Consider the following 23,633-nt stretch of genomic DNA (forward strand, 5'->3'; position numbering starts at 1 on the left):
TGTACTGTATGTAACTATGTTTGTCCTGTGTAACTGTTTCCTCTTTGTGTCTTTTATATGTTACTTTATAGTGCTGGATTGCGAATTTTCTGCCTGTTTTGAATCCCTGTATGTGTGGTGACAGTGCTGTGTGTCCTGAGTAACACTCATCGTGTGTCTGACTGTCCCTGTGTCTGCACAGACGGAGGAGGACCGTAAGAATATGGCCCGCCTGCAGGACCTGGTGGACAAACTGCAGCTGAAGGTGAAATCCTACAAGAGAGCTGCTGAGGAGGCTGTAAGTATCTGACAACACCATCCCCACACCGACACACAGGCCTCAGTGTTTCATCCTGAGTCTCAGGGCTGACGCCCAGCTGTGCTGCTGTGTGTCTGTCTGTGTCAGGAGGAGCAGTCCAACACCAACCTGGGCAAGTTCCGCAAGCTGCAGCACGAGCTGGACGAGGCCGAGGAGAGGGCTGACATTGCGGAGTCCCAGGTCAACAAGCTGCGCGCCAAGACCCGTGAAGTGGGCTCCAAGGTCAGTGACCCCAGCGCCTGAGAGCTCACCACTGTGCTCTGTACCACAGCCTGATACCACACTGCTCTGAACGACTGCTGTGCACCTCTCTGCTGTGCATCACTCTGCTGTGCTGTCACACTTCTCTAGGTTACACTGCCCTGTCTCACACTGTTCTAAATCACACTGCTGTGTATCACAGTCGTGTATATCAGTGTTTTTAAGCTCTGGTTCTGAGGGGCCACTGTGTCTTCTGGTTTTTATTTAATCTTGATCTTTCATTAGTTTTGCTAATGATGCATTTAATGGATCTGATTGTTTTGACTTTTTTCTGCACTCAAAAATACTCAAGGTAAAGTATATTTTTCCAACAAATACAGCACGCAGAACATCATGAACTGTCCTCCGCTTGTGAATAAGAATTTAATCCTTTTTTCTGACTAAAAACCTTGTGTTCCTTTGTGTTCATGATCAATAAATACAGGAGAGAATGACAAAATATTTGTTGTCCACTTTTGAATGTCCTAACAACTTGTGAGTCAACGCACGTTGTAATAGTTCAAAGAAACAGTCACAATACCTATTTAGGAGGACAGGCATATTGTTTATATTTTAGATTAACTCTACATGTACTTTTGGTAATACGTACAGTCATTACCTTGTCTGAACTAAGGTTCTACCTGTACTGCAGGAGCGACATACAAATAATTTATTAATAGTTACATTAATACATTGTGAATATTTAACAATATAATGACTTTCAGTGTGTTTCATCTCTTTGAGAAGGAAAATGTCTGCTTGAGTCACACAAATAAATACTTTCAGGTAGAAGTATGCAGGAAGCACTATTGATATAGTGATTAAACTTCTTGACTTTTATAACATTTCTCAATACAGTACAACCATTCATTTCTGATGTTCGTGCTTTGTGATTAAGGGTTAACCTGTAAAACAGAGAAAAGTTAAATAACTAGTGAGCGGTGCAGTTTCCATACTGCTGTTCTTTCGTAGTTTGAGATGGTCAGCAGAACATGGCGGTTTAGTTTCTGTGAGTTTGAGCAGTCACTTTCTAAAGATGACCTTTAACACTAGAACCCATATGTCTGCCTGGGTTTTCAGTGTGGTGGCACTGGATATTCCAATCATTGGTACATTTGGTTTAGTTCTGACAAGTATTTAGGCATTTTCACGAAGCATGTTTTATCTGGGGCTGGATAGACATGAGAACAGTAATTATCAGCTGTGATTTTTTGTTAATGTTTGAGTCTGTATTTCCTTATGTATTAACTCATAAGTAGTATTCCACAACATACACAGCTCTTTGTTAATGAACTAATATGACATTAATAGTTGTTAATGACAAGTTTTCATGCCTTCCAGCTCCTGAACACTAACTGAGCCCAGACGCAGCTCTAACACAGTGCAGAGCCTATTAACTCCCTTAGTTCTTCTGGTAATAACAGCAGCTACATGATATGCAAACACTCACCAGGTATTTTCTCTCCTTCTCTCTCTGTCCATCTCTCCCTCTCTCCCTGACAGAAAGGGCTTGATGAAGAGTGAAGCTCTCAGATGGACCTTTCTGAAAACCTCTAGTCTGCTGTGCTTTAGTCCCCCTCTGCTTTCTCTCTGCCCTTCCTCTAATTCTGTAGAATAAAACAGGTTTCAAAACGAACACCTCTTTTCTGTGCTTCCTGCTTTGAAAGATTAGGAAATGTTAGAGACTGTCAGGGTCTCTCACCACAGAGTTACACTTCTAGTTATTTGTGTACTTGTACATCTTTTCTTACAACATGGTTTGCTGTAGCATCTCAATGTTCTGTGCTCTTTAGAAAATGTCTGGTGGAAATTCCATAAAAAGTAAAAAAAGAATAATCAAGGTAAAATTCACAAATACAGGGCAATGTATAATGAATCGAAAAAGCTTTTTTCTTGTACGGATATCCTTTGGTGGATAGCTTCTGATTTCTTCCCGTGTTCCAGAGCTGCTGGACAGGATGATATGTGTCTCTCAATTGACACATGCGTATGTGTCTTCCTGGCTGGACTGGTGTCCCATTAGGGTGTGGTCCAGTCTTCTGCCCTGTGGCTGCAGGGTTAGGCTCTGGCTCATCACAACCTTTTATAGCAGAAAGTGCGTGTGGATAATGGGTGTCTGCAGTAACATAAAACTTGTTACTGCTTGTAAAACGCAACCACCAGCAGAGCATTGTGAGATAATGTGACACCAGAGGCCTCTGTATTACCACAGTATAACCATGTCATTTCCAATTCTCCAAATGTCTCTTGGGATTCTTCTGTGAAGCTGAGTGGTTTAATTCACGACAGGTACAATTCAGAGCAGCACTGACCTGAGTTTTGAATCCTCTTCATCTTCTTTAAATCAGGCTCAGCAAAGTGTAATCACACTATAGCATTGCACTTGTATAGTGATAGAGAGCTATGAGGGTCGAATCACACTTGGTTTACATGTCATTCAGTCAGCCTGGCAAACAGCACTAAATACCAATACTGGGTGATTTTCAGAACTCTACAAGGGATTATCTGGATTTCTTCTGAAAATACAGTAAGAATAAGTAAAACAACTGATTTCACTGTGTTCACTGTGCTCCTTCTGTCACTTTCAGTCCGTTTTGAAGAACTGCAGGTTTTATTAGTCATTTTGGAAGTCTTTAGCCACACCAGGGAATTAAAGTTCTTGCACACACTAAACCAGCAGCATGATATCCTTGTAATGAGTGTGCAGTACAGCCATAACCAAGCAAGCTAATATGAGTATAATCCAAAACATCCATAGTAAAGTGTTTATGAACTATTAATGAAAACCAGTACATAGCTCCTACAGTACCTACCATACCAAGTCACACCTTGAGCCCAGAAGAATGAGCCAGTTGTGCACCACCACTCATTGAGTCCCAGTCCCAGTCAGCCCGTGAAGGGAGCCAGGCTCGAACCCGCAGTCCTTGGTCCACATATTTCAACCCATACACAGGCACACACCTTTGCCAGCCAAGCTAATCAGGAGGCCGGGAATGGAACACGTTCAATTTATTTTTAATAACAAGATTACACTTACGTTCGTTTTTCAGATTATTTCTAACACTTAGTGCTGTAATTAACAACTTTCCAAATAGAAAAAGATATATTTATTTCTACACAAATGGAGCTTCTACGGTAGTTAAAAGCAATGCACTGTACCTCTACTGATTTCATCCTCTGGGGAACAGGACATTTCTCTAATCTTCATAGGGCTGTTCCACAATTTCCTTCTTTTTACTTGTAATAATTGAGCAAGTAATTCATTGAATTTATATAGTGCACTTCTTTCTGAAGCATCTCAAAGCACTGTCCACACAGAAGGGGACCCATTTCATTTTCCAGTGAAGTGCAGTTCCCAAGTGAGTGACACACAGCAGCCCCACTGCACAGCAGGTCAGACAGAGGGCTGTGAAATTAGGGAGACCAGATTGTACAATAGTTTGTACAGAGCAGGAATCAGTCAGGACACCCCTAATCTTACAAATAGCACCATGAGATCTTTGATGACCATTAGTTGGGACTATGGTTTCATATCTTACACGAACGTCTCCTACAGTACAGTGTCCTCGGACATGATACCTGGGCATTGGTTTTGGAATTCTGGTCCAGAGGGTCCTGCCCCCTGCTGGTCCAGTTGAAAACTGCTGCCCGGTTTCACTTGAAAGACAATAGTGAAGCAGGAAAGTAAATAGGTTAAATTTATATCTAACATACTAAATATTTAAATAGTTTTCTTCACAATAAAATAAAAATGCACATTGGCAGTCATATAACATTCTAATTACTTTACATAGACTTCATTATACATGGTTTTAAGAGTAGTTTTTCCACTAAGAAACACAGAGCTTTACAGACAACACCACGTCTCAAATGACATTGAAGTTACTTTGTTTACTTTGTTTAGAACTGTCCTTGGTATAGTATTAATGTACGTATCTGTTCATATTTGCATGGAGAGGTCTGATCTTTTCATCCTGTTAGGATTAGCCTTTAAGCAAAGGCTTTCTTTTTTTCCATGGCCTAGTGCTGAAAATATACATCGCAGGTTCGGGTTTCACATTAACTCCACCGATGTCTCTTATGCCTTAACGTATATCCATCCCAAAAGTGCAGCTGTTTCTTACATTCTTCCTTCTCTTCCATTTCATCTCTACGGTACGCCAGATTCTCGTAGCATGATGCTGTGTAAGATGTTAAATGTCTGGTGCTAAATGGAAATTATAACAATGCAGTACCTTGACCTGTGTCAGCTAAAGTGGAGATAAAGTGTAGATAAAGCACTTGCATGGAGAAGCCAGGTTGCTTCCCATGCTTCACCTATTTCCTTGCACAGTTTCCACGCTCATTCTTTGACTCGATTCATTTGGTTTTTGTGCTTGGCTAAGGAGCCAGCGGTGAGAAGCTATCATCTGTGGGATTATACCTGAACATGTCTAAATCAGAACCTTCCCCAAAAAGTATCAGTGTATCAGTGCACATCATCCCTAAAAACAAGAGCTGTCCTTTTAAGAAAATCTTGACTTTGAAAATTGATCAGACAATGTTAATACATTCACGATTCCAGTGCGGTTAAGTCCTGGTGTCTGCAGGTTTTTATTTGTAGCTCAGGTCTCAGCAATCCAGATTAGCTCATTACTGGTTTAATTGGGCCACTTTAAAAGCTCCTCCCAGCTCTTCAGATGCTGCCGCTTTAACGAGACCTAGAAACTCTGCAGACCCACCAGCCCCTCAGGACCAGGATACAACAGCCCTGACCTACACCAGCACAAAGGGATCCTGCAATGAATTTCTCTGCCACTCCATCCACTAGATGGAGCCACCAGACTTCCATTTTTATGTCCCTAATGAGAGTCCAGCCATGATGCTGAATTGTGTTCTTTTGGAACTTCAGTGAGCTGTCTGGTATCTTTAGGCTAAAGACAATGCAAATAACAAGAAAATGTACGAATGGTATCTTATCATTTTCTTACATTCTAGAAATGGTAGATTTCAACAGTATTTCTCAATTGTAGAAACAGCATCTTTTGATAATCCGACCACACGGAAGGATAGTGGATAATCACGGTGAAATGATTTCATTGTATGACAAATAAAACAAAGAGTCAGAGAGATGAAATTGCACAGCAGCACTGATGAGAAATTGTCTCTAGGAATTGGAGTATAAAATCACACCAGGAGACAAATCTCCTAGAAGTAAACAGGCTGACAAAGAGACATCCCTACCATTAGTCTCTTTATCACTTTCCCCATTAAAAAACACAGACCCTAAAAAGAAAGCACAGAACATAGCCCTTACAACAGGAAAACAAGAGTTTTTCTTAGGAGAGGGCTCGTTTTCTCCACAGAGCAGAGCACGTAATGAATGCAGCGAGGATTTAATTAACGCATAACAGCGCGCTTTTCACACGTCCACTTGAAGCTTCCAGTCTAACGTCTGTCACCCAGGAACTTCAGAGGTTCGTTCGGTGGGACATATTTTAGTATGGCAAAGCAGAGCTTCTAGTGCAGAATGAGCCTGTTTGCATGCGATTCAGGGAAGCCTGGTTCACATTCTGCTGTCCATGTTATTGTTACAGCGTGTTTCATGCTAAGCAGTGTGCCACTAATCGATCTTCACTGAGTGAATGATAAGCAGAGAGCAGAAGATGAGCCTTACCTTTCCAGTGCTGGGATCTCCGGTGAGAAATAATAGAGACTCAGCTGTAACTGCCAGACAAGACCTTAGTACTCCACCCACAGCAGACATGGCCAAGTCTTTCCTTTGCACCTGTGTCCATTAACCCTATAGGCAGAGTCATTTTTAGCTCAGTCGTGCTATTATGAAGGTTAATGAGGAAACAGCCAGACGTCATGGCAGTTCATGCCTTAGCAGAGATCACCTATGGGCATGTTTGTGGCTGTGTCTGTACAGGAACAGATCTCACTTCATTGCTCTCAGGCTGCCACCTAGGAATATTGTTACAACACAATTGTCTTTACAGATGCTTACACTAGAATATCCAGATGTCAAAAACAGGTTTTAATGTATGTGCGGATCCACATAGCAAGGATACACTCCCTCAGCCCACTGCACTACTGGCCTGTGCTGCATAGGCAGCTGTCCCTCAGACAAGGTCACCTTCAGGCCTCAGGACATTTATTGCAGGAAGTTGCTCCATTGTGCACAGCGAGGAGAGAGGGCACAGATACTAATTAGGGCACATCTCCCCTTGCTGTTTGTCCTTCATGTGGTAGCCAGAGAGAGAAACAGGTGTTCCCACATGGCAGGCTGTGTTACTGGTCTGCGTGCTTGCTGTGGACTGACCTGTATATACGATCACTTTATTGGCCATATACAATTTCTTGCATTAGGAATTTGTCTTTTTGCATACCCCAGCTTGCTCTCCATGAGACACACAGGCGGGGAAAGAGAAGCTGGGGGTCATAGCGCAGGGTCAGCCATTTATACAGCACCCCTGGAGCAGCTGGGGTTAAGGGCCTTGCTCAGGGGCCCAACGGAGTAGGATTCCCCTGCTGGCCCCAGGATTTGAACCGGCAACCTTCCAGCCACAGACACAGATCCTGAGCCCCTGAACCCCATAGTTTGTTCTGTATTCTTGTTGTAGACCTAAATTAATTAGATCTTCATGAAAGTCTGAGTGGGCAGTGCAGTGGCGCAGTGGTTGGCATTGCTGCCTCACAGTACTCAGGCCCTGGGTTCAATCTTAGCCCCAAGGTGCTACCTGTGTGGAGTTTGTTTGTTCTCCCCATGCTTCCAGGGTTTCCTACTGGTTCACCAGTTTCCTCCCACAGTCCTGACATACTGGTAGGTGAATTAGCTTCTGGTAAAACTGGCCCTGGTGTGAATGTGTATGTTTGTGTCTTTCTGTCCTGTGATGAACTGGTGTCCTGCCCAGGGTGTATCCCACCTTGCGCCCGTTGCTTGTTGGGATACGCCCCAGCTGCCCTGCAACCGTGAATTGGATGAAGTGGTTAGAAAACAGATGGATGGAAAGTCTTAATAAAAGAAGATAACCTCATTATATCCCAAAAATAAGACTTGATCAGGAAAAAGAGGATCATGATTTGGAGTCCCAGAAACTTCCACTTATACATTATGTATGTGTTCCGTAAGTCAAGTCAAACAAAGCTGGACCAGACACAGCATGGTCAGAACAGCAGAAGGGTTCTGTGTAAGGGGACAGAGTATGAGCTGGCACGGTGAGGCTTGCAGGCTCCGCACACAGAAATGCCATGGGTGTGACAACGCACTGGTACAGAGGATCTGACTGAGATGACTGTCAAGGACTCCGTGTCCATGAATAAGCAAGTGCCTGACAGAAGGCTAGCATCTGCTACAGTTTCCTGACACCTCATGGTTGTAGAGATGTAAGCATGCCTGAGGTATTTTTGTAACGGATTTTAATTGTCATTGAAACAGAAACCCCTGCGAGGGTCTGTAAGCCTGTCTGTGCTGTGATAGGTGTGGGTATGGTGCGCTTTGGCAAAGCAAGAAGACAAAAGCAGGAATATGAGAGTGGCCCTTTTATTAGACTGATTATATTGTTCACTTGTGGCACTTAAATAATGGGCTGGAATACAGAAGCCTGACACCTGCAGAGTTTCTGCTCTAAAGTTCATCACCCCACTCACAAGAGATTACCCTGTAAAGCTCTCAGATATGTTATGGAGTTTTTCCCTTTAATTTTTCACACTTATAGGCGTTTAGTTTGCTTTGTCATGGTTTTCTTTCATATGTTTCATCCTTTACCACACCTCTCCTTGGTTTAAAAATGCCTTTATCGTGACCTCACTTTTCTTTCCTACACAATGGCACTGTCATGAGCATACCCTGAATGGCACCCCGGACTGTGGCCTGTTCGTGCAGTCTTCAGCAGTGTTCACCCTGCTGTGGACAATACACTGTCACAAGTATACTGACGTTTTACGTTCTTAGTCTCAGTCCGCAGAGATGACTTCAAAGGCATCTCTGCGTAACGAAAGTCCAGTTTTAGATCATTGATAATTTGCGCCAAACATGAAAGAAGAAACACAGTCGTTTTGTTATTTTCCCTCTTAGTGCTCGCTGGTTTTGGCAAGCCCAATTCTTTCTTTATGTCTCCACTGACATTGACTCCTGTAGCGCACAGGAATAACGAGAATGGGCAGACAGGCTCTTTCAGCCCGCCCGCCAGCACACCCAGGCACTGAGCGTGTGACACAGAGGTTGACAGGGGAGTCCGTGTCCATCGGAGGAGCAGCAGATCTCTCACTGACGTCATTACAAACCCGCAGGCATTAAAGGTGCTGCCGGGTGTCTGATGGAAAAGCGAAGAGCCTGGGCTGGCATACCCCAGCCCTTCCCCATCGGCACTGCACCACGTGCGTATTGCTGCTGCAAGGGGAATCCTCCTCAGAGAAGAGGAAAAACAGTCAGGACAAGGCACAAAACTCTCTGGGCTGCTACGTCACATAAATGTTCTTATCTATTAGTATTTGGTTTTGGGGTCTCACCACCTGCGCTTTTTAAACGAAATGATCTCTGTGGAGAACCTGAAGGAGCTGTAGCACATTAAGCGGCAGGTTCTGTCATTGACAATAAACAATTTATGTCCATGAGAAAACTTTGACATGGAATCTAATTCAACATAAGTGAAACCCTGGAAGGTAATATTTCTAAAGGACCACGTCCTAAAAGCAGAATTACACCATTTTGTACCTCTAACTCCAAGATACGAAAGGGACCATTTCAAAAGTAGCTATGGCCATTTTTATTCTTGTACTTGAGAAACTGTCGGCATCAAGTTTCTTTTTTCAAGCTGGACGTGACCGATTCACAGTCCACCTCACGCTGTTTATTTAAATATAACAAGACCTTTTCTTTGAGAGTCACCTGTTGCTGTTGATCCCGTGCAAATGCTGTAGATAATGTCTAGGCCTCTCAAGCTGTGCTCCTCAATCAGCGAGAGGCACTCGGCAGGAATTTCACAGGGTTATCTTTGTACGCAAGGATAAAGGGAAGGAAACAATGTCATATTGATGAGATTGAGCTGGTCGCTGAGTTTTTACTAGCCCACCATGTAGAGCAGGCCAGCACTGACCTTGTCCTTGGCCATGGCATCAGTGCTCTTCCTTACAGCAGGGTAGCAAGTCCTTTCATCTGCTTCACTAATCCTTGGGCTTAAGAAATTAGCCCGTCATTTCAGACAGCCCATAGTCCTGTTGTAGGGAAAGAAACTCATTAAGGACTGACTCTGCTTTGACACCCACAGTCCGGTTCGGTTTTTAAGTACAAGACAAAAACAACTTGTTTCCATCCGTTGCTGTCCGTAATGCTGAAATATTTTTATTAAGGTCAGGTTTTTAACAGTGCCACTTTAAAAACATGTGAGCAGGGCACTGAGTGGTATTTCTTTCACAGTGAGTCCACAGATTAACTTTTTGTCAGCACACCATGACCTCTGCGGTGCTGCGTTCTCGGTGTAAAAGATGTGAATCTCAACACAGGAGAAGAGACTGTAGGCTTTCAATTCTGTCCAGCACCAGGAGAAACTGTAGTAGCAGGGCCCCAGACTGGCCCCAGCGGGTCAAGGATGTCTTGAATCCCAGACACACTGAACCTGTTTCAAAGCTAAAAGAAGATCATTTATTTACAGTGTGAGAAACTGCAAGACGTAGTTCATTAAGAACACTAGCTGAACTTTCTCCTCCAGCCCTTCCCCATTTAGAGCCGGGCAGAGCCGAGCTGGGCCACTGAACGTTTTTTTTTCAGTCCTGATCTGAAAAACATCTGCCTTCTCCGTTTGTGACGTTAATTCGGGGTTCCCGAGCTCCGACCTCCTGACCTCGCTCGGCTTCTCATTCTGACTTCTTCCACTGATGCTCCATAACTGGCACGAATCTGAGTGGATGTACAGTACAGTAAAGTACCTCCCAGTCTTCCAGCAGATGCAGAATGCTGGCAGCCTCTGTTTCCTGGTTTTTAAAGCTTTAAAACTGAGACTTTAAATTCTCTCCAATGGACTGGACAAGTGATGGCAGGCAGTAGAGCATGCCCAGCAGCCTTCTGGGGAATGTAGTTGAGCCATCTTGACAAATCCTACCTTCCTTCTGCACCATGCACAGCCCTTTCAGGGGTGGAACATTTTTAAAAAAAATCCTAACCTCACTTTCCTTGGATGATGTTTTTGTTTTCTTTACCTTTTTATGCCGTTTTTATTGTTTTCATATATTGCCTTCCTCCAACACCAGCCTCATGGGTATGTGGTCAACTAAGGGACCGCGTTCTGCTAGAGTTAGGCTCCATTCCCATTGTATACACTGGAAGACCTTTGTCAAGGGAGTGGTTTGGATAAGGGTGATCGGGAAGGGAATGGTGTAATTTACACATTAAAACAATTAAGACAGAAAAGTTTAAATACGTTAGAATTGTCACAAATGAGAAGAGGTCATTCAGCCTGTCTGGCTCACTTGGCTGTCAGTGGGTAATTAATTAAAGGATCTTGTCCTTGAATTAATCCAAACAATGTCCAAACAATTCCTGATGGGAGCCAGGCGTCCGCTTCAGCAGGTGGGCAAGGTAGGTTCTTCCAGACTCCCACGTCAGTCTGTGTATCAGTCCTCGAAGGGAACTTCTGATTTTGTTTGTGTATTACTGTTCTCCATTGGGTTGAATTTGTTAGTACCTTTAAGAAGTCTGAATACTGGAATCAAGTCTCCCTGCCTTCTCTTTCACTTAGCCACGTGAAAGCTGCTGTACTATGTGTTCCTCAGGAATAGTAGCTCTGTAGGAGCTTTGCTCCAGGAGTGGGCTGAATGTTGATATGTCTTTCTCTGTTGTTATCGAGCCTGTGGCTGACAGGCCTTCAGCATGTCTCTTCCCCTTAAGATTGTAGCCATTGCAGGTGAGTCCACCAGGGCCAGTTTTCCCAGAAGCCAATTAACCATTAACCCCATCCACCACAGCTGGGGTTATTACAATTAGAATAATAATTCCTGTGTAGGTAGGTAGCACTTTTTCGCCACCGAAGGATGAAAAAGGATCCTGAAGTGCTTTATATGTAAGATAGCACACGCTTCATCCTCCACCACAAACCTGGGTAATGTGTGATGCTTGCCAGCCTGTCTGCACCGGCAGCCCCACTACACAGAGGATCAGCTGGAGACATTGTTTCACCCATCTATATCTTCCTGTGCACGACACTGGACTGCAAGTCCAGGTGGATCACCTTGTTGGAAGCCTCTGAGAATGCCTTGAGCTTTCCCAGGATGTGGCACCTTTTGAAATGACTGCATGTCTAATGATTGTATTGTCGCTTTATTCAGCTCAGACTCCTGCTTGTCACCCACTTAGAATCCTCAAAATTGCAGTCTACTGGTTTGGTGAGGCCACCTTCCCAAAACACTGCAGTTTTGTTTTGCTGCCTGCATTTAACGTTCTGCACTTGGTTCCATTAAATATAATCTGCTGGGTGTTTGCCGAGTCCTTTTCAATTTCCTTTGCAGCTTCTTCAGCATTCGCCGTTGCATACATGACGTTGTCATGCCTATAACTTTCAGTGTGATAATTATTCTTTGTTGTGGAAGTTAGCAAGATTAAAAATGTAATATCTTATCCTATGACCTGAATCCTATGCTGTGGTTGCTTGATTCAAAGAAGAATAACGGGCTAATTTAAGCAAGATCTGCCTTTTCTAAATTAATGGTGACTAATGATGCCTGAGATACCATACTTTGTCTTTTCCTGTTCCCTTACTTTTAATATTTAGAACATGACAGGTTTATTTTTTCACATCTTCCACTGTATGCATTGTCTTTTGGCGTCTGAGGCATGTGCTGGACTGGCCACAATCGGAATATCGCCTCTACCTGGACACTTTGAGAGAGGCTCTCAGCTCATCTCATTCCATCTCTCATTTGCAGCCGCGGCGTTAGCGCTCAGCCCGGCATCGTTTCAGCACTGAGGCGGTCTCTTGGCCCCTGAATGATCCTCCTGACAAACCCAGCCCCCACCCCTACCGCCAGCACATTCTGTCAGAGATCCCCGTTCCTCTCATTGTCAAGTAGTTCATGCTCAAGGTTATCCAATAAATGTCCTCTTTATTATTGGAAGCCATTTGTCTGATCTATTGTTTCCTTTGGTTCTGAACAGTACATTCTCTTGTTGCTACTGGCAGCTACTAGGTCCTCTGTGCCCTCCCCTTGTGCCCTAATGAAATAATCACTTGGCACCAATCACCTATTAAGGACTGAAACATCGTCGCTGGCAGTGACACGTTATACGGAGCTATATGCAAACACATACACATAAAACACATTCATAGGTACACAGAAACATTCATGGCCCCTCCTGTCTGTGACACAATGCTTTTACGGCTTCCTGAAATGCCACTTCCAAATGTGGGGGGGCTTGCTTCCTTTATAAAGAGAAGCAGGGACTGGACAGCGAGACGTTAGCGGCTGAAGGTATGTACGGCGGGCTGTTACGAGGGGAGGGCTCACTCAGGCTTCGAATGAAGGGAGACTTTTAATATACACAACAGTGTGCAGATCCCACTGCGGAGCTGTGGTTTCTAACCTCTTTTCTGCCAGCCTTTTCCACACACAGCTCTAACACTCAGTAAGCAGTGAGTGGACCTGCTGCTGCTTCTGAGTCAAAGCTCTGCTGTGCTGCCATCTGCTGGCGAATCTGCCTGTGAAAGGCAGAGCCACTGAAATCAAGGGGAAAAGGCAAATGTTCATGTAAGAGACTCACTGTCTTTCTCTGTGTGTGTGTTCTCACAGGCTCAGGGAACTCTGCTGATCTTCAGTGTTGGACGACACAACACCGGGTAAGACTGGCTACTGATTTTAAAATCTCTTGGATCTAGGAGGTTACCTTATGCCACAGAGCAGTCTTTTTCTCTTGCAGAGCTGTTTTGAAACCTGTTTTGATAACCACTTGTCAATGAGGTGAAGGGTTGCTGTGTACAGCAGGGAGTACTTTTAAGTTTTCTTGTGTAAAACCTCATTGTAATGAACATGAAGAAATACTAATAAAAAGTGTTCTTTTCCTTGGGTGGCACTGTAGCACAGTGGTTACCATTGCTGCTTGGTAGCTCTGCGTTCAATTCCGGGATTAATATCTGTGTGGAATTGGCATGTTTTCCTTGTGTTTTGTGGGTTTCCTCCCATAGCCCAAAGACATACTGGTACGTTAAATAGCTTTTGGGAAACCTTGCTCTGTTCTGGTGCGAATGTGTGTGTGTCTGTGTGTTTGTGCCTTGTGAGGCACTGGTGTCCCATCCAGAGTGTATCCTGCCTTGAGCCCGGCTCCAGCTCCCCAGCGACCTTGAACTGGATGAAGCGGTTTGAACGTGGATGGATGGTTATTTCTCTTTCAGGTTCTGAATATCAGTTCCGTCCTAGACTGCCGGTCTTTCAAAAACTGTTTTCCACTGAGGGTGCTGTTTTGCACTCTCACAATATCCTTACCTGCAGTGAAGCCGTGTAAAGCCACACGGAGCCTATAAGCTCTTTAACAGAGGCCACAGAACACCAACTCACAGGCTTGACACTGCTTAACACAGGCTCCCTGGGCAAGCGCATGGCAGTAATGCAGTGCTGTTGTCGCAGGTATAAGCCATGACTGACATGTCGGAGTTCGGGGCCGCTGCCACTTTCCTGCGCAAGTCGGAGAAGGAGCGTCTGGAGGCTCAGACTCGCCCCTTCGACATGAAGAAGGAGTGCTTCGTACCCGACCCCGTGGAGGAGTATGTGAAGGGGTCGATCGTCAGTCGCGACGGGGACAAAGTCACCGTTGAGACGGAGGGAGGCAAGGTACTGAACCTGCACATGGAGCTGCCAGTTGTTTGCTCTAGCTCGCTCCATTGTAGACTCTTTTACATCCGTATCTGTAGCTTTCTAGAGATACTCCTGTGATTTTAGAGTTGTAACTCTGTTGTGACTTAAATCTGTGTAAAGTGTTTTAGACATGGCTAGTCATCAAACAATGATCCGTAACATCCGCTTTGACAGACGAAGACGTTTGATGTGCCTTCTCATTAGTCCCAATTTTCAATGTGTGTTTGTTGATACTGCTCTCACCAGCTGTGCCGATGTAAGAGAGAGCTTTGTTGGTTCCCTGTTTTCCAGACGATCACAGTAAAATCCTCTGATGCCCACCCTCAGAACCCACCCAAGTTCGATAAAATCGAAGATATGGTCATGTTCACCTTCCTGCACGAGCCCGCTGTGCTGTACAACCTCAAAGAGCGTTACGCAGCCTGGATGATCTACGTGAGTAGAGTTCGCTCACCCACTATACCCAGAGAGCAAAGAGCAGAAAGTTCTGATCACCACAGTTCATGTCAAAAGTGAATTTACCAGCTTATATGTATACATTTCTTCATCATAATGTGTTTTTTTAATCTTTTAGTTCAGCTCACCTTTGTTCCACCTGACAGAATGTGAAACATTCAGTTCATTGAAACTGGTCTCCACCACTGAAGGTTGTTATAGATACAACTGATGGTTACACATACCTGATTCTTCCTCTTACGATGACACAGCGCAGTTGCAGAATGTAGTATTTTAAGCTAGGATTGTAGAGCCTGTGTAATCCTCTAGGTGCTGTCTCTCTCCTGCAGACCTACTCTGGGCTGTTCTGTGTCACTGTCAACCCCTACAAGTGGCTGCCTGTGTACGACTCTATTGTTGTTGCTGCCTACAGAGGCAAGAAGAGGCAAGAAGCTCCTCCCCACATCTTCTCCATCTCTGACAACGCCTATCAGTACATGCTGGCAGGTGGGCACTAACACCCTGGGATTCTCGAGAGTGAATCATTTTATTGATTAACCACAGAAGTACCACGTTCTACACTACCTCTACACATATGGTAATACCAGGGACACACGATACTGGAATTTCATGTCATGCCTCCATTTTACTTTCTTTCCTGACGTCCTCAAAACTACATCACTTCCTTTGTAGGGAAAAAACCGAGGGCTCAACGTCATGAAGATAGCTGTGCAACACTAGGGTGTAATTAGGAAGTGCACAAACTATACAGACACAAAACACATGAATCTGGAACTCCTGAGTGACTCAAGCATTAAAGGGGCTTGCTTCGAATGGAGGTTGAGCCCTGGGATTTGAGCTTGCGGTCTCGTCTCCAGCAGGCTGTGACCAGGATTCCCCAAACAGTGGCTCACAATTGCTTGAGCACCACTGCTGTAGTTTTGCCATTAGCTGGCCAGGGCTACTCTTGGCTTTCTGACAAACTCCTGTGACCTCCTGGGCAACTACAGGTCTGTAGTGGAATATGTGACACACTGCAGTACATGCATTGTATCAGAAGAATGAGTGTTACTTTGGAAGAGTAGGTCTCCCCTTTCTCATCCTGTCTATGCAGTACGAGTCTTGAAAAGTGAACCAATATCACATGACACTGCTGGTGATTCTTACTTGGGTGGGCATCCAATGAAAAACACAACCCCCCATTACCCCATCTGTATAAGTTTGAAAATATTTAGCATTCCTGGGAATGAAGAATTACTAAACTACTGTTTATTTTAATTTCAATAACAAGAAGTTTTAACAGTTCTTCTTCTTTTTTATTTAGACAGGGAAAACCAGTCTGTCCTGATCACGTAAGTCTTTAATTGACCATTGTCCATTATTGCTGGTCCAGACTCCAGTACATCAGTAATGTGCTGTGGTCTGTAAAAGTGCTCGCAAACCCAGACAGTAGTGAAAGGCTAGATGCCTTTCTGTGTGTCACTGGCCACTTGGCTCCCCAGAAATGGAGAGCTCAGACTGCACACATTTCTCCCACACAAAATTCCATTAATTTACTATTTATACTACTACTACTACTACTACTACTACTACTACTACTACTACTACTACTACTACTACTACTACTAATAATAATAATAATATAATATTTCCCAAACTTTAGTGATGTAAAACCAAACCACTAGTGAAAACTGAAAAGATCTGGGATTGAATGCTGATTGAATGGTCGGAACCTGAGCAGTTGTTGTCAATGTGTCCCCAGTGGAGAATCCGGTGCTGGGAAGACTGTGAACACCAAGAGGGTCATTCAGTACTTCGCCAGCATTGCAGCAGCAGGGGGAAAAAAGGACTCAGCAGCCGCTAACAAGGTGGGTCCGGATCCTGGTGTTATCCTGCAGTGCAGGGTTGTCAGGAATACAGCTATGTGTGAGCTCAGTTCCAGCACTGACAGGTTTCACTGGCGCAAACATTCAGTCTGTACATGTGTTTGCTTCCAGGGCACCCTGGAGGATCAAATCATCCAGGCCAACCCAGCCCTGGAGGCCTTTGGCAATGCCAAGACTATGAGGAACGACAACTCCTCGCGATTCGTGAGTACCGCACATTAAGGATACCTAACATCATAACTGTTTTGAAGACCATTCACTAACACTGGATAGAAAAGTTCATTGTTGCATGACAACAATTGATTTAAATTCAAATAGATGGCATCCTATGTACATATTTTATGGGTTTTTCTCACCGATTTAGGGCAAGTTCATCCGAATTCACTTTGGAGCCAGTGGAAAACTAGCTTCTGCAGACATAGAGACCTGTAAGGAAGTCTCTTTATTTAAATTTGAAAAAATATTTTGCACCATATTTTCTTTATGTAATAACATTTCAAATAGTTGTTCTGAAATTATCTGTTGCGTTGTGTTGATCTTCACAGATCTGCTGGAGAAGTCTCGTGTGACCTTCCAGCTCAAGGCTGAGAGAGACTATCACATCTTCTACCAGATCCTGTCCCAGAAGAAGCCAGAGCTGCTGGGTCAGTGCTGCAGTCTGTTCTCTAGAGCGTGAATTGCAGAGACTCACCAGCACCTGGACTGACAGTTGGGTTTTCTCTTCTCTAGAGATGCTGCTCATCACCAACAACCCCTATGACTACACCTATATCTCCCAAGGAGAGACCACAGTGGCATCCATTGATGATGCTGAGGAGCTGATGGCCACAGACGTGAGTGACAAGATTAGCTCAATATGACATTGAGGAAGAATTATGTATTAATGTTCAACAATGTGATGTAGATTGAGCTATGTTTCACCTATCTTCTTGAAAAAGTGTTCTTAATTGTTGAAAACATGAATAGAATAGAATGCTGCAACACCTAACTTTTCCTGTCCTGCAGAGCGCCTTTGATGTGCTGGGCTTCACTCAGGAAGAGAAGAACGGCATCTACAAGCTGACTGGAGCCATCATGCACTTCGGCAACATGAAGTTCAAGCAGAAGCAGCGAGAGGAGCAGGCAGAGTCTGACGGCACTGAGGGTAGGCCTGAGTTTTCCTTATTTTCCCATTCACATGTTTCTCAGAAAGGTTTTGTGTTATGGCCAAGTGGTACTGATGCATGAAGGTTGTCTTAGAAATTAATTTATGAGGAAGCAGAATTCATCCCAAGAATAAATGTTACGGTAGAGTTTCTTTAAGATAATGTTTCTCCTGCTTTCCCAGATGCTGACAAGGCAGCCTACCTGATGGGCTTGAACTCTGCTGACCTCCTGAAGGGTCTGTGTCACCCCAGGGTCAAAGTGGGCAATGAGTATGTCACCAAGGGGCAGAATGTCCAACAGGTCAGTGTTCTCTTAAATGATCATCAACAACAGCAAGGAAGAAGTTCATAAAGTTGTTAACTCATGTTATGAAGTAAGTTTCATTTCATTTTATCTGATTCATAGTATTGTGCACTCAAAATAAACACATCTCATTGATTTGATGCATTCATGGATTCAAGCACCGTACCAAGGGACCATGTTATTAATATGTATATACTATTTCATTATGGTTGTACCATATTCAAGTATGATAGAGTGATGTTTATTTTATTATGGTAGCAAATTACAGAATACTTGCCCCTGGCCACTTGCCTCCATGATTCTCTGTTCTTCATATTTTTCCAGGTGTACAACTCCATTGGTGCCCTGTCCAAGTCAGTGTATGAGAAGATGTTCCTGTGGATGGTGGTGAGAATCAACCAGTCCCTGGACACCAAGCAGCCTCGCCAGTACTTCATCGGTGTGCTAGACATTGCCGGGTTCGAGATCTTTGATGTAAGTTTTGCAAAGCCGCAATTCTCTGATAATTTTTTTAACAGAACTATGCAGAAACATCTAGAAAACGAAACATTCTCAACAGTGTACTTCGACTAATGTGGACCCTCTTGATGTTTAGTAACTCAAGGTTCCTCACATAGAACCCCATGGTTTTTTACCTGAGATACGTTAGCATTACTAAACAATTTCTAAATAATCAATTTCATGTGATCTCTTTCTCTTGCAGTTCAACACCTTTGAACAGATGTGCATCAACTTCACCAACGAGAAGCTGCAGCAGTTCTTCAACCATCACATGTTCGTGCTGGAGCAGGAGGAGTACAAGAAGGAAGGGATCGACTGGGAGTTCATTGACTTCGGCATGGACCTGCAGGCCTGCATTGACCTCATTGAGAAGGTGGGCCATAGATATAGGTTAAATGTGTGGTAAGAGAAATTAGAATTGCTTCCATATCACCCAGCTTTCTCAACAATAACAAAGTGTTTCACCTGTTCCTTCCATTCCAGCCCATGGGTATCATGTCCATCCTTGAAGAGGAGTGCATGTTCCCCAAGGCCAGTGACGCCACCTTTAAAGCCAAGCTGTATGACAACCACTTGGGAAAATCCAACAACTTCCATAAACCCAGGATTGTCAAAGGGAAACCAGAGGCCCATTTTGCCCTGGTTCACTACGCTGGCACCGTGGACTACAACATCAATGGCTGGCTGGAGAAGAACAAGGACCCCCTGAATGAGACAGTGGTGGGGCTGTATCAGAAGTCTTCTGTCAAGCTGCTAAGCAACCTGTTCTCCAACTATGCCGGTGCAGATTCAGGTAAACCCACAACAGCCGTCTCACCCCATGTCCGGTGCAGACAAAGTAATAGTTTCTGAAGAAAAATGGCAGACTAAGCCCTGCCATCAGACATTGTACACAGGGGAATTTAGCTTGAAAAAGTTTTAAAAGTTTCCTTAATAAAGACAACCTCAGGTGAGCCAATCTAAAGGGTACCAGTTCTGAAGTAATTTTCGGAATTCTGGATGTGGTAGGCCCCAACCTATATAAGATGGTTCACAGGACCTGAGCATATTAAAATGCAAAAAGACCTGAAAAAATCTAATAAAGGATATTAAATCAATTTAACTGTAGACAATTTCACACATATCATCAAACACTTACTGTGACCCCTAAAACGTATTCCACTATCACTGTGTATCACTGTGTGTGCCCTTTTTATAACTAAAAAAACTAAACTGCACCCGTGTGACAATGTGCCTACTAATCCTACACCAGTTATCTAGTCCACTAATTAATGTGCATTAATGCACCTACTGTATATAGTGCAAGTGATGAAAGGGTATTATTGCCCTGCTTTGCGAAATTGAATAGGACGGTCTGTTTGAAATTGTGTTGAATCTTTAGGCAATCCTTTCACACTGATAAATATGTTTTACCACACATGAACCATGAACTGATCGAGGATTAATCTTACTCACTGAAACAGACACACCTGATATGTCAAAGATTTCAGGTCTATCTACAGAGTCCCAGCCCTGATGCCAAAAGGGTATTTTTATTTACCCAAGAATGGGATATATTATAAGATACCAGTGGGCTAGAAATGATTAAAATGTTGGTTACATATCTGAGAGAAAACGTTTCATTAGTTTGAAAACTAAGAAACTAATAGTTTAGACGTTAAACGTGTAGACTTTAAAACCCTCATGCTCACCTATAAGGCTCTGCATGGCTTGGCACCTCAGTACCTGTCTGAACTATTATCGCCCTACTCCCCACCTCGCAACCTCTGCTCTTCAAATTCTGCTCTCCTTACTGTCCCCCAAGCTCGTCTACATTGTATGGGTGACAGAGCCTTCTCCTGTTATGCCCCCAAGCTCTGGAACTCTTTGCCCAAGGATATCAGAGAGTCACCTTCTCTAAACTCCTTCAAATCCAGACTTAAAACCCTCTTCTTCAGAAAGGCCTTTACTGAACTGGTTCCATTCTTCACCCCTCTGCTCTTCTTAGTACCAAAATCCACGGTCTCCTCTATATATTGTAATTGTGTCTTATATTGTGTATTCTCCTTATTTATTGTTGTATTCTTATTTATTGTTATTGTCATCCTGTAAAGCGCTTTGAGAAGCCACCTTTAAAGGCGCTATATAAAATAAAGTTTATTATTATTATTATTATTATTATTATTATTATTATTATTATTATTATCATTATTATTATTATTATTATTATTATTATTATTATTTTAATGAAAGTGATATTACTGTAATATGAGTCTTTTATGCTTGGAATACATTTTTGTTACCAGCAGGTGTGTGTGTGTTGTGCCTCAGTCTTTTGGGACATGAAAGGTGACCTGAGAGTGCAGATGAACGCTGCTCATAGATGGAGTATGGAGTATGGAGAATGGAGAATGGAGAATGGAGAATGTTTTTTAAGGGAGGGGGCGCAGAAACTGAGGGCAGCAACAGATGTTCAAAATCCTGTTTTTTATCTAAAGATTTTAATACATGCTCAGTGTTCAAGGTGTACTGTATGTGATGGGTATCAATGATCCAAATTTTCTATTTTTAGTTTTTTTATCAAATGAAATAGACGGCAATGATTCAAGGGCATGAAATGTGTTAATCATCATCTTACATCGAAAAACGTAATGAAGGTGTTTTATGAGTGCCTGATGTTGGAAATCTAAACTGTGTTTTATTTCATGACCAGGTCAAGAGAGCAAAGGAAAAGGAGGAGGAAAGAAGAAGGGTTCTTCCTTCCAGACTGTCTCTGCTCTGCACAGGGTGAGAGATTATGACTTCAAAAACTGGAGCCTACCATACAATACTCTTGAAATATCACAAATATCTGTGGTGTAACTTGTGTGTTCTGTTTAGAATTATTTTGTGTGGCTTTGATTTACAAAAGCACTTTACTATCCCCAGGAGAACCTTAACAAGCTGATGACAAACCTGAGGTCCACCCACCCTCACTTTGTGCGCTGTCTCATCCCCAATGAGACCAAGACTCCAGGAGCCATGGAGAATTCTCTGGTGATGCACCAGCTGCGTTGTAACGGTGTGTTGGAAGGCATCAGGATCTGCAGAAAGGGTTTCCCCAACAGGATCCTGTACGGGGACTTCAAACAGAGGTAGGAGTCACTCTATCCAGGACTAATATCTCCTAATACAGCCTTCGAATGCCTTCTCAAAATGTGTCTGCTGCCTTCACAGATACCGCATCCTGAACCCCTCTGCCATCCCTGAAGGCCAGTTCATAGACAGCAAGAAGGGAGCAGAGAAACTACTGGCGTCACTGGACATCGATCATGATCAGTGCAAATTTGGACACACTAAGGTAAAGATTAGAACCTGTCACAAACAAATACTCTTTACAGTAGATTATTTATGAGTATGTAGAGCTAATTAACTAAATACAAGTACAGTATATAGAAATTTAGATCTCAATATTAAAGTTCCTTTCAACTCTTGCTCAGGTGTTCTTCAAGGCTGGTCTGCTGGGTCAGCTGGAGGAGATGAGAGATGAACGCTTGTCTCTCATCATCACTGGAATCCAGGCCAGGTCCCGGGGTCTTCTCTCAAGAATTGAGTACCACAAGATCGTAGAGCGCAAGTAAGAATATCAATGTTTCATAGATAACCTGTAATTGAGTGAAACATATTATTCCCTCATGAACATTGTATTTATAACCTGCAGGGATTCCCTGCTCGTGATCCAGTGGAACATTCGAGCCTTCATGGGTGTGAAGAACTGGCCTTGGATGAAGCTCTTCTTCAAGATCAAGCCTTTGCTGAAGTCTGCAGAGGCTGAGAAGGAGATGGCCAACATGAAGGAGGAGTTCCTGAAGCTCAAAGAGGCCTACGCCAAATCTGAGACCCGCAGGAAGGAGCTGGAAGAGAAGATGGTCTCTCTTCTCCAAGAGAAGAATGACCTGCAGCTGCAAGTTCAATCTGTATGATCTTCTATCAAGTAAAAGTTAAACATGCTATTCTGTTGTAAAAGTCTTCCTGTTGCATCCTTAACAAATGACATTGAATATTTTATTGACAGGAACAAGACAACCTTAGCGATGCTGAGGAACGGTGTGAACAACTGATCAAGAACAAGATCCAGCTGGAGGCCAAAGCGAAGGAGCTGACAGAGAGGCTGGATGATGAGGAGGAGATGAACGCAGAGCTGACTGCCAAGAAGAGAAAACTAGAGGACGAGTGCTCTGAGCTGAAGAAGGACATTGATGATCTGGAGCTCACCTTGGCCAAAGTGGAGAAAGAGAAGCACGCTACTGAGAACAAGGTCAGCCTGCAGCACTCTCTCAGTGTGTCTGCCTGTTGCTCTTCTGTCTGTGTGTCTGTCCCACAGTCTGCTGAGTCCCTGCTCTGTGCTAACAGGTGAAGAACCTGACTGAAGAAATGGCAGGTCTGGATGAGATCATTGCCAAGCTGACCAAGGAGAAGAAGGCTCTGCAGGAGGCTCACCAGCAAACTCTGGATGACCTGCAGAGTGAGGAGGACAAAGTGAACACGCTGACCAAAGCCAAGGCCAAGCTGGAGCAGCAAGTCGACGATGTGAGTCACACAGATTTACTTTGCATTGCTGACTACACGGGTTTTTCTTCTGGAGGTTCCTCTCAAAAACACTGGAAAGTGCAATATCTGATCTTAATGGAGATGGCTCTTGTGATTTATTTCATCAGCTTGAGGGGTCCCTGGAACAGGAGAAGAAGATAAGAATGGACCTTGAAAGAGCCAAGAGAAAGCTGGAGGGAGACTTAAAGTTGACCCAGGAGTGTGTGATGGACTTGGAGAACGACAAGCAGCAACTGGAGGAGAAGCTTAAGAAGTAAGAGTAAACACAAATCTTTTAAAACTGATTTCACTTCAAAAAGATGATTTAATATGAGTCATACTACTGTTTTTGTCAGGAAAGAGTTTGATATCAGCCACCTGAACAGCAAAATAGAGGATGAACAGGCCCTGGCAGCTCAGCTCCAGAAGAAACTGAAGGAACTTCAGGTGACTTC

General features: G+C 43.6%; 1 protein-coding gene across 5 annotated transcripts in view; it reads left to right on the forward strand.

The window, feature by feature from the left end:
• The window catches only part of LOC148660482 (myosin-7-like), a 73,096-nt gene that overhangs the window by 43,797 nt on the left and 5,666 nt on the right, over positions 1–23,633 (forward strand). For 2 of the 5 annotated variants that reach the window (XM_088637855.1, XM_088637856.1), the window contains 3 exons: positions 182–277; positions 386–520; positions 2,042–2,174. In XM_088637855.1, the coding sequence (XP_088493981.1) occupies positions 182–277; positions 386–520; positions 2,042–2,062 (252 nt within the window). In that variant the 3' untranslated portion in view covers positions 2,063–2,174. Of the gene's footprint in view, positions 1–181; positions 278–385; positions 521–2,041; positions 2,175–14,131; positions 14,336–14,650; positions 14,795–15,144; positions 15,302–16,118; positions 16,147–16,556; positions 16,663–16,791; positions 16,885–17,044; positions 17,109–17,225; positions 17,325–17,409; positions 17,514–17,685; positions 17,825–18,007; positions 18,127–18,453; positions 18,604–18,832; positions 19,004–19,113; positions 19,424–21,322; positions 21,397–21,537; positions 21,744–21,825; positions 21,950–22,088; positions 22,226–22,309; positions 22,566–22,663; positions 22,907–23,001; positions 23,179–23,306; positions 23,453–23,534; positions 23,626–23,633 lie in introns of those variants that run through there. The other 3 variants (XM_088637858.1, XM_088637859.1, XM_088637857.1) reach the window with 3 other exon arrangements.

This window comes from Lepisosteus platostomus, chromosome 6, assembly GCF_059453375.1.
Source record: "Lepisosteus platostomus isolate fLepPlt1 chromosome 6, fLepPlt1.hap1, whole genome shotgun sequence".
NCBI classification, from domain to species: domain Eukaryota; kingdom Metazoa; phylum Chordata; class Actinopteri; order Semionotiformes; family Lepisosteidae; genus Lepisosteus; species Lepisosteus platostomus.